This window comes from Rhagoletis zephyria, unplaced genomic scaffold (assembly GCF_001687245.7).
Source record: "Rhagoletis zephyria isolate East Lansing unplaced genomic scaffold, Rhagoletis_zephyria_1.1 Rzeph_scaffold_03451, whole genome shotgun sequence".
NCBI classification, from domain to species: domain Eukaryota; kingdom Metazoa; phylum Arthropoda; class Insecta; order Diptera; family Tephritidae; genus Rhagoletis; species Rhagoletis zephyria.
Window position 1 is genome coordinate 49202 of NW_016160534.1, and position 12945 is coordinate 62146.

Here is a 12945-nt window from a genome sequence, read left to right on the forward strand (position 1 = left end):
CGTTATGTGCTATGTGTTCAAAATTATATGTACTTTCACCGCAGAGTATCAATTGGAAAGATATTTAATTGAATTAATATTTTTTTATTTAAATGCATATCGAATTCACTTATCTATGTGATTTTTTTTTTGTATCATATAACATTAGTGGTTTTGCATATGCATAACAATTTTGATAGAATTAAAATAAATACGTCAAATGAGCGATAAGCCAGCGAAGTTTTTACAAACAAACTCGAGTCAAACTATCACCGGTGTGTGTACCTGGTAAAGACAATATTTCAAGCAATGGAGACATTTTTAATAAAAATCTTAAATTTTTCCATAAAAGATTATGATAGATTAAACCAAAACTGGATATGTTAAAGTGCGAGTAAGATAAGTTAACTTGTCACAAGTCCACGAAAATCTACTAACGGGAACGCACGGGTAAGTAAATAAGTTTCTTATCTCGCAATTTGGTAGACAGTTATGTAGTGAAGAAAATAGCTAATATCGCTCGTTTGCTGTAAGAACATCTTAACTAAAAAATATTAAAAATATGAGTAAAGGGGGTCTTAAATTTTTATTGGCGAAATCTGATAAAGTTTCAAACCATCAGCTTTTTTCTGGTGTCAAAGCAGATTGAAAGTTGAGTGAACAAAAAGTAAAACACATCTGCATTTTTACAGCTATGTAAGCAAAAAATGGCGTCCACGATGTATTTGACAGAGTTACGAATTGATTTTTCTTGAATTTTGAGATTAGAAAAAAAAGCTGTCATTTTATGTCATTCGATTTGAATCGATTAATCATTCGGGTCCTGGTCTATCTATGGCGTATCTTCGTATTTCAAAACGCTGTTTGTCAAAATCTTCATTCAAAATTTTTGGTTTTGAATGGCTTTTATCAGATGCTTTCCATTTCGAAAAAAAGAACTCATGTATGTATATAATTTAAGATGGAAAGATTAACTCTTCATACATACACTAGGCGACAAATGAAAGTTTACCCTGCTCTAATACAAGTAATATTCACAATTAATTGAATGAAACATTTTTTGCATTAATATATAATATATACAATTAGGGGATTCACAAGACGTGTTAACCGTCGTAAAATCTTAAGCTTAACATTTTTTTTATGTAAAATAACAGTTAAAATGGTTTTAGGGGGGCTAATTATATATTTTTATCGAATTAAAAACATTTCGGTGTAGTTATAAATCCTCTAAAAGCATTTCAACGGTAATTTTATATATAAAAAAAAAATAGGCTTAAAATTTTACGACGTTAACACGTCTTGTGAATCCCCTAAATATATATGAAAGTTTCACACTTTACGTAAAATTCACAAAAATTCAAAAAAATGTTCATAAAAATTGAATAATATATTCGCCTTATTTCGAACAGTTTTGAGTATATCTCTTTCGTTTATTTAGCGTTTAATGTTTGTTTTTTATAAAAACCTAGCTAGTTTATCCAACAAACACCACAGAAATTTCCTCTTCAAACTCTGTGCAATAATTATAAAACTTCAACAAATTTTCAACAAAAATGTCAAACTTTTTATTTAAACAACTTTTAAACAATTTTTCTCAAAAATTCTGAATAAAAGGTTTGAGACTTCGGTGGAAATTTGTTGAATTTTTTCGGTGTTTCGACGCCTTAATAGCTCATTAAAATGGCATGCCTATGAACGAGTTTGAAGTGATGTTGGTACATGATCGTAATTTTCTCCATAAACAGTTATTATTTTCTAATCTTGAATGCCTGTGATTCGAAACGAGGAATACGTACAGTGACTAAAATAAAAATTAGGTCCCGACATTTTAGCAAGTTTTGAATATTTTCCCTTAGTTTATTTCATGTTTATTATTTATTTTAAGAAATTAAAGCCCTGTTTCTAACAAAAACCATATAATACCAAAATTATTATAACGATGTTTTTTTTTATTTTACGGGGTAAAAATCTCGAGAAAATTATCCCACAAATTTGTGATGTTATTAAAAGGATACTGTTTCAGGGCTAATACATCTAGCATCTTTGAAGAAGGCTTTACAATCTGTAAGCTGTTGTGGAAAAAATTTGCAACATTATTTTTTGTCCCGTATTCGGCTCTCATAAATATGGTCACCGTAGTTATAGGGTAGCGCTCCATTATAGCACCTCATTTCTATTTATAATTCCCATCATCAGGGCAAGCCGAGGTAAAATGCGGCAAGTGCTTCATTAAGGTGCTGTAATAAGTAGGAGATACAGAGAGATTCGAGAGCTAATCTATGTTAGTAGTTAAGACAAGTGTCTTTCCTTTATTATAACTGTTTACCTATCTGTTGCTGCGATTGCGATTGTTTTTTTTTAGCACTTTGCACTAATGACTTTAGCAATTACTTATCGTTTAATTACACCCGCATTAATGTATGTAGATATGTATGTATGTACAGTATGCATGTTGAAGTGCGAAGTTATCCCGCTTTTTTCTCCTCTTAATCGCTATATACATGCTTTTATGAGTTGCTGTTAGATATGTAGGTACTCAAAATAGCGATTAATACCCGAATGTATGCAGCACTTGCAACAACAGCTAGTTTGAAAGGCAGCGCGAATATGCTGAGCGAGCTTAATGCGGTTATGAACATAATAATTGATTTATTAATCAACTCAATAATTATTTAAATATAAATACTAATTACAACATTGCAAGTGAATGTTCTTTTCTTTTTGTTTCTGAGAACATTGTACATTTAAACAAAAACAATCACTTTAATTACCTACAAAAAATAAATAAAAAAATCTTTTCTTTAAATGATTAACGCTGCCACCGCTTGAGCAAAGTCTATTCTACATATTGTTAAATTTTAACAGGAAATCTGAGCGTATGATTATTTAACTTTTCGAAGGCGAACAGGTGGTAATAAATATGCAATTTTCGCTTTTAATGCTAGGTATTTAGATTCTCCTGGCAAAACGAAAAAATTTTTGCATGTCGAGCCCTAACCGCAAAAAATATTTTTAATTTTCAATTTCAATTAATTTCAAAATCAATGGGATTTTTTGGCAATTTGAAACTTGCACTATATTGGGCTAAAATGGTATGGGCTATAAAATTGCATATCCAAAAATGTTATAAAGATTCAGATTAAAAAGTTGAAATTTTAATGAAAATTTGTTGAATTATCCTAAATTTTTTATTAAGTTTAAAACTGTGATTTATATGGGTTTGGTTAAACCTTGGACCGTATTTTTATAGACAAAATATTTTTTTCTTATATTCACTCATTTCAACATATTTTGATCAAAAGAAAAACACTGATAAAAATAAAATATTTCACACAAACAACAAAATATACAATCGATAATCGCATGAGCTATTGCCTGAAAATTTTAAAATAAATTTTAAATATAGTAATAAAAATTTTATTAACAACGTATTTCTTGGTAAAGAATTGTTGCAAGCATCAATTTTGAATAAATTAGCTTTAATATTTACTGATTTATTGAAGATTTCGTGTTTCTCAAAATTACTCTTAAATGAGATGTGGGCGTGGTTATTGTCCGATTTTGGAAAGTCATTTGGTATGCTGTACTAAGGCCAACAGCTATGCCAAGTTTGGAAGAAATTGGTGCAGCGTTTACCAAGATATACACATGTAACCATAAGTGGGCGTGGCTACGCCCATTTTCTAAAAATGTATAATATTCTTATTTTTCGTCTAAAAATTATTGCAAATTTCAATTTTGAGGGTATAATCTTCAGTAGTTACTAAAATATCGCAGTTTTCGTATTTCTTAAAATTACCGTTATATGGGAGGTAGGCGTGGTTATTGTCCGATTTTGCCCATTTTCAATACCATCCGCCCTACGCCCGAAAGAAGTGCACGTACCAAGTTTCGTTAAGATATCTAAATTTTTACTCGACTTATCGTGTGCACAGACGTGCGGACGGACGGACAGACAGTCACCACTTATGTGCTTATGTATATATGTATGTGCACCGACCCGGTCTAACGTGCATACGATATTCATACACATATTGCGCTAAAAACTGCAAAACACATTTCACTAGCACGTTTCAGTAATTTAATTAAATAAAGTTTCAAGTTTTGCTCATTTACTAAGTGGTGACTATTTAATTTATTTTCACTTCTATGGGCATACACTTACATATACATACATATGTACATATGTAATNCATACGATATTCATACACATATTGCGCTAAAAACTGCAAAACACATTTCACTAGCACGTTTCAGTAATTTAATTAAATAAAGTTTCAAGTTTTGCTCATTTACTAAGTGGTGACTATTTAATTTATTTTCACTTCTATGGGCATACACATACATATACATGCATACATATGTACATATGTAAAACTTCAACACATGCATCTATCGCTTTGCATGCAACTGAATAATAAAACATTTTAAAATATTTTAAAAGTCGTAAATGATTTGTGGCGCATGCAATAGGGGGCTTAATGGAGCAAGGAAAGAATTTATTGTTGGAAAAAATGTTTGCAGATTAGGGAAAAAAACCGAAGAAATTTAGAATTTTTGAAATGTCTTCTAGTTAAGCAAATCGAGCAATTTAAAACAGGTTCAGTTATTCTACTCCTATTTTTATTGTTTTTATTTATTTATTTTTGTTAATTTTTANTTTTAAAATATTTTAAAAGTCGTAAATGATTTGTGGCGCATGCAATAGGGGGCTTAATGGAGCAAGGAAAGAATTTATTGTTGGAAAAAATGTTTGCAGATTAGGGAAAAAAACCGAAGAAATTTAGAATTTTTGAAATGTCTTCTAGTTAAGCAAATCGAGCAATTTAAAACAGGTTNTTTTAAAATATTTTAAAAGTCGTAAATGATTTGTGGCGCATGCAATAGGGCTTAATGGAGCAAGGAAAGAATTTATTGTTGATGTTTGCAGATTAGGGAAAAAAGCGAAACAAATTTAGAATTTTTGAAATGTCTTCAAGTTAAGCAAACCGAACAATTTAAAACAGGTACAGTTATTCTACTCCTATTTTTATTGTTTTTATTTATTTATTTTTGTTAATTTTTATTTATAGAGGTTAAAGCCCGCTATTATTTGCATATAATTATAAAATTGTACAAAAACAAGTTCAGCTGTGTCAATTTATTAATTTTCTATTCACGAATACTTTGTTTTTTTTTTTTTTGTTTCTGTTAATTGCAATGCTTTACTCGTTTATATTTCTTTTTGTTAGTGTATTTTATTTTTATTTTTTGTTATGCTTGTTTTTGGGTTAAAAGACCGCATTGAAGGTTTGTATTGTCTAGGCGAATTTGCACTCACGCCATAAAAATGTAAATTATTTTTATTTTGCCTTTTTTAGAATTTTATTAGCACAATGCACCTTTTAGGCTTGGTTGATTTGCTTGGTCTGTTCACAAGTTGTAGTTTAAAAATGTTAAAATTTATGAAAAGGCGTCGAGGAAGCATAAAACACTGGTGTTAATAATAGTAAATATTTTTATATTCATTTACTACTTATTTCAGTAGCTCTCGGTGTTTACGATATAGGGGCAAAAAAAAACAATAATTTCATGAAAAAAAAACTGGGTTTAGTGGCCCGTACTACCTCGCTGGTGAAAGTTAGGCCACAATGGACACTTTTGTAGAGCATTCAATTCTGAAGAAGATTATACCATACAATGCCTCTGAGCTGTAGACAATTGAGGTGGGAGTGCAAAATAAATAATCGCCGAAAAAAAGAATCCTAATGTATATATGTAATTAGACTACTGGTCACCTAAATTCATTAAAAATAAAAAAAAAAGATTTAAAAAGCCTTACAAGCTACATAAAATTTATATTATTTCGATTTATAAAGCCACGTGAAACTCAGTCGGTTTAACGTTATGATTTCAAATTTAAGAAAAAAAATCACCGTAAATAATAAATTTCATAGCAAAAAGTTGATTATTGTCATTGTTGGCCAATATGTCAAACTTCAAACTACATTGGCCATTTCAGTACAAAAACGAACTATATAAATTTTATAGCTAATCCATACTTTATGTATATAAATTGAAATTAACTTTTTAAACAGTTGGTAACCCTATAAAAAAATATCCTACACTAAAATACGTTCAAACAAAATGTTTCTCAAATCTCTTTCGTTTGCAATCCATATTGTAATACTTCATTTAATTTATTTATAAAACTGAATTTAACTTTTAAGCAGGTGACAACCCTCTTAAAATATTTATTCAAAGTGGTTTTCGTTCGTTTTACTCCATATTGTGCGATTTCGTTTAATTTATAATTTAAATGGCATTTAACTTTTAAGCAGGTGACAACCCTCTTAAAATATTTTCTAAATTTTTTTTAATCTAGTTCGTTTGGCTTATAATTTAAATTTGCGCTTTGGCTAGTCCACAGACGGGTTTCGGAGCATAGAATTTAGTTGAAGCGCTGTATTTTTCCTTCTTGTCCTTGTGGCTCTCACGCCCAGTAGTAATGTGTTCTCGTTTTCAAGAGTGTTAGTTTGGGAAAATATCATTACTGGCTTTGATGTTCTTATCAGGGACTTCAGTGCTAGTAAGACGGCCTGACTGTCACGACTTAAGGCAGATGTATTTCCAAGATTTGTCTGATGCACCAAGGATGGTTGAAAAATGTTAACTGCCCATAAGTTCGGCCCAACTAATTATACCAGCCCCAGTTTTTCCATATTCAATTTTGGATCCATCTGTATACCAAACCTCCCCATTGCATAGTTTCAGAATAGGGGCTCCCTTTATTCCAGAGAGCTCTACTTAGAATGGATACCTCAAAGTTCGTAGAGATTTCTTGTTTTGGAAGAATTTCTTCAAAACCTTCATATAGCTCTATTTTTTCTGATAACGATATTCCTAAGTAAGTAGTTATCCTATAGGCTTCACAAACACTCATGCGCAACTTCAGCTTGCAATATGTTGGTGCGATTTGACAATCGCTAGTCCTGAGCAGTACCAAGCACTTCGGAATAGACAACTGTCCCTACTGCATAGTCTATCTTGAACCCTAATCAATGGCCCCAGGCTACTTCATCTCATCTACCCGATAGCCGTCAATCTATCCTATCTTGTACGCCGAGCGTACCTTAACTCGATTAACTATCCTAACTTTGTACTAACTCAGCGCTATTAGACAAATTATAGTAACTCAGATCCAATTGCGGATGGGAGAGCGAATAACTTGTCGTAGGAATTTAGTATTTCCGGCGACCGCACAGACGTTACATAGTTATATTTTTTTTTTTATCGCCACAGTTCATAGTCAATTTAATGTAATTCAAATGAAAAAATGCAATTTTTTATAAAATTTTGTTTTGCTAATTCGATAATTTTCTGTGAACAACTAGTGCCGATTGTGCGATTACTGAGAACTTCATTAATTTTAATTTTAATGTGCATCTGATTACAGTTATTTGTTGTCATGTATGTATGTACACTGACTCATATAAAAATGCAGCCCTTTGAAAATATACATTCAGACTAAATAAACCGAGCTCAAATTTAATGGATACCATTGCTTAACGCATTTCGAATGATTTTTGTTTATTACGTAAGTTAAATTCGAATTTGGTCATAAATACGATTTTCATAAATATGTAATATGTCGACCGACCATAGCGCCACACAGTGTGCGATTTTGAAAAAAGGGACAAAATCGAAAATCTCGAGCATGACAAGAGAGGCATTTCAAAGCCTTTGAGATTCAGAATACAGAAAAAATTTTCGCGTTGTGTAAAAGAATTGCTTTGACTTTTAAACTGCACTTCAAATATAGTAGGTTTTAAGTTTTTTTTTTTGACGTTCAGCCTGTATGCAATATCCTTTTTTTAAGTTTTAAACACATACATACATTTATTGGCGCTTCCTGCTTGTTCTTGGTTGAAAGAATCAAAAAACATGATTTATTATTTTTTTTTAAGTTCGTATCTTCATTTATGTATATTGCAACTATTTATAACTAATAAAGAGAAGTTCGAAATTTGTTTTATCTAAAACAAATAAATACATATTAGTCCTTGACATATATTTTTCTCAAAAATAAATATTGGAAATTTCCAAGGATTTTCAAGGATAAAGTTTAAAAGAACATTTTCAACACTTATTCCTCCTAGTGCACCAAAAAATTAAATTTTTTTTTCAATTCTTCAAAATTTTCCCCTTTTAATTGATACCCATATTCTTACTCTGCACTGCACCAAATCTTTTAAATCATTTTTCGATTCAATCATATCCTAGAAATTTCAAAGTCCTTTATAAAAAAATCCTGACGTTAGAGAGAAAAACTAAAAACGCAGTTTTACTATATATGGCTCCTAGCTTTGTGAATATATATATTTTTTCGTGTGTTTTAAAAATTTTTGGTTTTTGTTGCACGGTGTTATCCACAGTTTATCGAACACTTTGCTGGAAGAATGTTCGATATGATATCGATATTTCATGGTGCGATAATAGATTTTTTGAATCGATATCTCACAGCTCGATATATCGAAGAGGCCGATAGTTTACTCGCAATATCAATACTTAATTTGAAATTTATTTTTCAACTACAATAATTATTATAAGAAATAAAATAAAATTTCCTACGCAAAAATAATAATACGACATGGAGAATATTTTCATAACAGTATGAAAAAAGTGTTTCTGCATGTCATTAAAACTCAATGCCTTCCGATGAATATCATTAAACACGATTTTTATATCGATTTTCCGATATCGATATTGTTCAGCGCGAACAATATGTCGGAAAATCGATTTCACATGCAATGAAATATATCAATTCATGATTGAAATAATATCGAATATTCTTAGTGGACGGCTTAGACTCTCTTTAATTTCAGAGTTTCGGCTGTTTTATAAAACAAAACAAAAACAAATAGTTAGTGACTTAGCTTACCGTGTCGTTCGAATTTTGTTAGTAACCACAGTATGTGGCTAAATTTACGCTCTCGCTTCCAGTATTGCGTGTAATCTGTGTAAATTAGATTTGACACGATATAAGCGATTCATGCAATTTCACTAGTAATTGGTTTTGTAATTAATTGCTTTAGTTAAATTTGATAGAACCATTCACTTTAAGTGATTTTCTTTTTATTTAAATAATTAAAAGATAGCAAAATTGATTTGTTTGATTGATTGCTCGATCACTCTCTCTTCAGTGTGTGACAACATTTAATTGTGACGATACGAATACAAGTGAACGATCAATCTTTGTCTTAATGCAATTTCCACAGCGCAGAGTTGACGCACACTCGGCCACTTACTTTCGATTTTTAGTTTAGTTTAAATTGCAAGCTAACTACCAAGTAAGGTTTGAACGGCCCTTAAAGAAACCGAAGTTTTTTTCATATATTCCATATGAACATTAGACCGTACCACAAAAAAAAAATCGCTTTAATTATTATTCTTGCAATGCAATTTGAAATTTTTTCCCCGAACGTAGAGGTTGGTTTTTTTTTTTAATTTTTCGTCATCTCTTCGGCATTTACATTTACAGTATCATCTTAAAGCATGCTACATAAAAGAAGGTAATTCCATTGTCACTTTTTCGTCGCCACCTGACAATTAAGCAGATTGTGACATTTCATGCTACCATACCCAAAATCTAAAATCCTTCAAATTTTAAACTCTTTGTTTATTTAAAAACCATTTTGTTCTTAGAATAAAAATTTTTACAAGCAAAAGGTATTTTGTTGGGTACGCTTCGGTTATTCGTACAATAAGTTAGGGTTATTGTCTCCATAGTTATATTGTGAAATAATCAGATGACATAAGGACACTAAAAAAATTTGAGATATCGTCGGTGATAAATCATAACGGACTATGTCTTGACACTTACACATATGTATGGTCTCTTACTTGCACCGGAATGCATCTGCAAATCGTTACACCCTAATAAACGAATGACAAACTGACTGTCTACCTTTGGCTGATGAAGATGAACGATTGCCAGCAGCGATCAGATACAGATAACAGATCAATTAAGCAGCAGAGGTAATAAGTGACATAAATAGAACGTTTTGCAGTATCACCGACGATATATTCGCTAAAGTTTTATCAATCTAAAAATAATGATTTTGGCGAGTTGTTATCGAATTTAATGTGAAATTTGAACATTTTTAAGATAAGATATTAATTAAAAGGTTAAGGTAAAGGTTTATACAACTTTTATATTTATAATCCCAAATTTTTGATATAAAATCCCCTTCACCAAAAAATTTAAATTGGGTAGCGCCGCTTCGAATTTTTCGCAATTGAGCAACTGTCAAAAATCTGCTTTTTAATCAAAAATTGGTTTATTGAAACTACCTTATTTTTTGTATCATGTCTTAAAATATGATATAACACTGTTTTTGACAATTGTTTTTGGCCCAAAGTCATTGCCCTTCTACCTGTTACCCACCAGATTTCAGTTCTTATCACCCTATTAGGGCTGTATGTACCCTAATGTCAGTAAATTAAGGCTCACCAAAATCCACTAAACTTTTGCTAAGGAAGTAGTTTGATTATACTAGTGGAACTATTTGAAAAAAAATATATATTGCGAATGTAGGTGTCAACTAAAAATGTAAAAAGTGACACCTAGGTTCGGAAAAACAATTTTTTTTTTTTCAAATTACATACCTTGCAAGAATAGGCAGGGTCGGTACGGCGATGTTTTTTTTTTGTTTTGTAAAGTGGTATGGTATATTTAGACCATGTTTTCGTATTGCCTTTTTAAATTTTATTTTTCAAATTTACTAATTTCACTTTATTTCATTTTTTCATTTTAGTTTTCCTCGTGCCACAGCGCGTGATCCTCGCGATTATGGGCTTCTTGGCCATGCTCAACGCATACACTATGCGTATTTGTCTCTCGGTAGCCATTACCGAGCTGGTGGTGAAGAGGAATCATACAGATGATAATGGTGAAGTAGTGGCTGTGTGTAAAGCCGATGATTTGGACTCAGGGTCAAGCGTAAGTTCTTGCCTTACTCACCCAATTATTAGTAGATAATTTGTTTTTCTCTTTCTCTCGCCCTCACTTTATCTCTCTCTTTTTCTCTCTCTCTCTCCTACAGTCTAGCGGTCAATATGAATGGTCAGAGGAGTTACAGGGTTATATTCTCTCGTCTTTTTACATTGGCTACATTTTGACGCACATTCCCGGCGGTCTATTGGCTGAGAAGTTTGGCGGCAAATGGACGCTCAGTTTGGGCATTCTTTCCACAGCCTTCTTCACCGTCATTACGCCACTTGCTATTATTCATGGCGGCGCTAACTGGCTGATTATAGTACGTATATTGATGGGCATCGGTGAGGGTACTACCTTCCCGGCGTTGAGTGTATTGCTGGCGCAATGGGTACCAGTGAAGGAGCGTGGCAAATTGGGCGCTTTGGTATTGGGCGGTGGGCAAGTCGGCACAATTTTGGGTAACTTAGTATCTGGTTTCCTTTTGGCTGCCTATGACTGGCCTGTGGTTTTCTACTTCTTCGGTGGCATGGGCATTGTATGGTTCATAATATTTGTAAGTAGAAATTACGCAAACAAAGCAAAGTGAAACAAGTCGAGATTTATAATATATGCATTTCCTAATTCTACGTACACTTTTTAGACCTTCCTTTGCTACAGCGATCCGACGACACATCCATTTATTAAGCCTAGCGAAAAGCAATATCTCACCAAACATATGGGCACCATTGGACGTAACAAGAATCTGGCACCCACACCATGGAAGGCTATACTTACTAGCTTGCCAATGTGGGCGCTGATATCGGCACAAATCGGTCACGATTGGGGCTTTTACATTATGGTTACAGATTTGCCCAAATATATGGCGGACGTTATGCAATTCTCCATTAAAGCCAATGGTCTCTACTCTTCACTGCCATACGCTGTAATGTGGATATTTTCGCTGAGCTCCGGCTGGGTTGGCGATGTTTTAATCACACGCAGGATTATGAGCATCACAAAAGTACGCAAAATGATGACTGGTTTGGGTAAGTCGGAAGGCATGGGCTAGTGGCTAGCGGAATTATATTTCGTTACTCTAATTTTCGTTGTTTTTTTTTCTTTTTCTGCGCAGCCGCCTTTGGTCCAGCGATCTTCATGGTTGCCGCTTCATATGCAGGTTGTGATCGTGTTGTAGTCGTGACGCTCTTCACCATTTGCATGGGTCTTATGGGTGCTTTCTATGCTGGCATGAAACTAACACCACTCGACATGAGTCCCAACTATGCGGGTACATTGATGGCAATAACTAATGGCATTGGCGCGATTACAGGCGTGGTTTCGCCATCCTTAGTCGGTTTGATGACACCAAATGTAAGTTGAAACGGAAGGAAGTATTGACATTTCATAGATAATAGCCAGTTTAGCTAAGAGTAAGTTATATTAACTACATCCGAGAAATTTTAGTGCATTACTACTTCAGGGTTTTATAAAAATACTAGCGGACATAATTTTCAATTGGAAATATATCAAAAATAGCTGTAATCGTACCTTAAATATGGATTTTCTGGAAAACTCGATATCAGGGTCACCTAGCGGATCCATTTTTTGTAAAAGTATAGATTTGAATATCGCACCGGAGTTTTTAGTTTCATCAAAATCGGGCGATAAATAGAGATTTTAGGAATATCACGACTTTACCACCACCTTGCGCATATATTGTTGTGAAGATATTTCTCGTCGCACCCCCAGTATATGTCACTAATTTCATAAAAATTTGATTATAAATAAAAAATTTCTGAATACCTCAACTCCTCACCATCTAGCGGATTAAACATACAGCATATGTCTGCCCCACAGGTCTAAGGAATATGTGGTCCAAATTCGGTTGAAATCCGTTTATTAGTTTTCAGCCAAGTTTTAACAAAGAAAAAAGCTCTATATATATATACATATATAGATAAATCTAAGGCCCTGAGTTCGAACATTAACATAGAAAGTTTTGACCG

General features: G+C 32.6%; 1 protein-coding gene across 1 annotated transcript in view; it reads left to right on the top strand.

The window, feature by feature from the left end:
* Positions 1-12319, top strand: part of LOC108368996 (Dietary and metabolic glutamate transporter) — a 28385-nt gene extending 16066 nt beyond the window's left edge. Inside the window, exons 2-5 of the mRNA XM_017623960.1 lie at positions 10779-10963; positions 11067-11513; positions 11601-11985; positions 12072-12319. Of these exons, the coding sequence (XP_017479449.1) occupies positions 10779-10963; positions 11067-11513; positions 11601-11985; positions 12072-12319 (1265 nt within the window). The remainder of the gene's footprint in view (positions 1-10778; positions 10964-11066; positions 11514-11600; positions 11986-12071) is intronic.
* Positions 12320-12945: the final 626 nt, after the last annotated feature.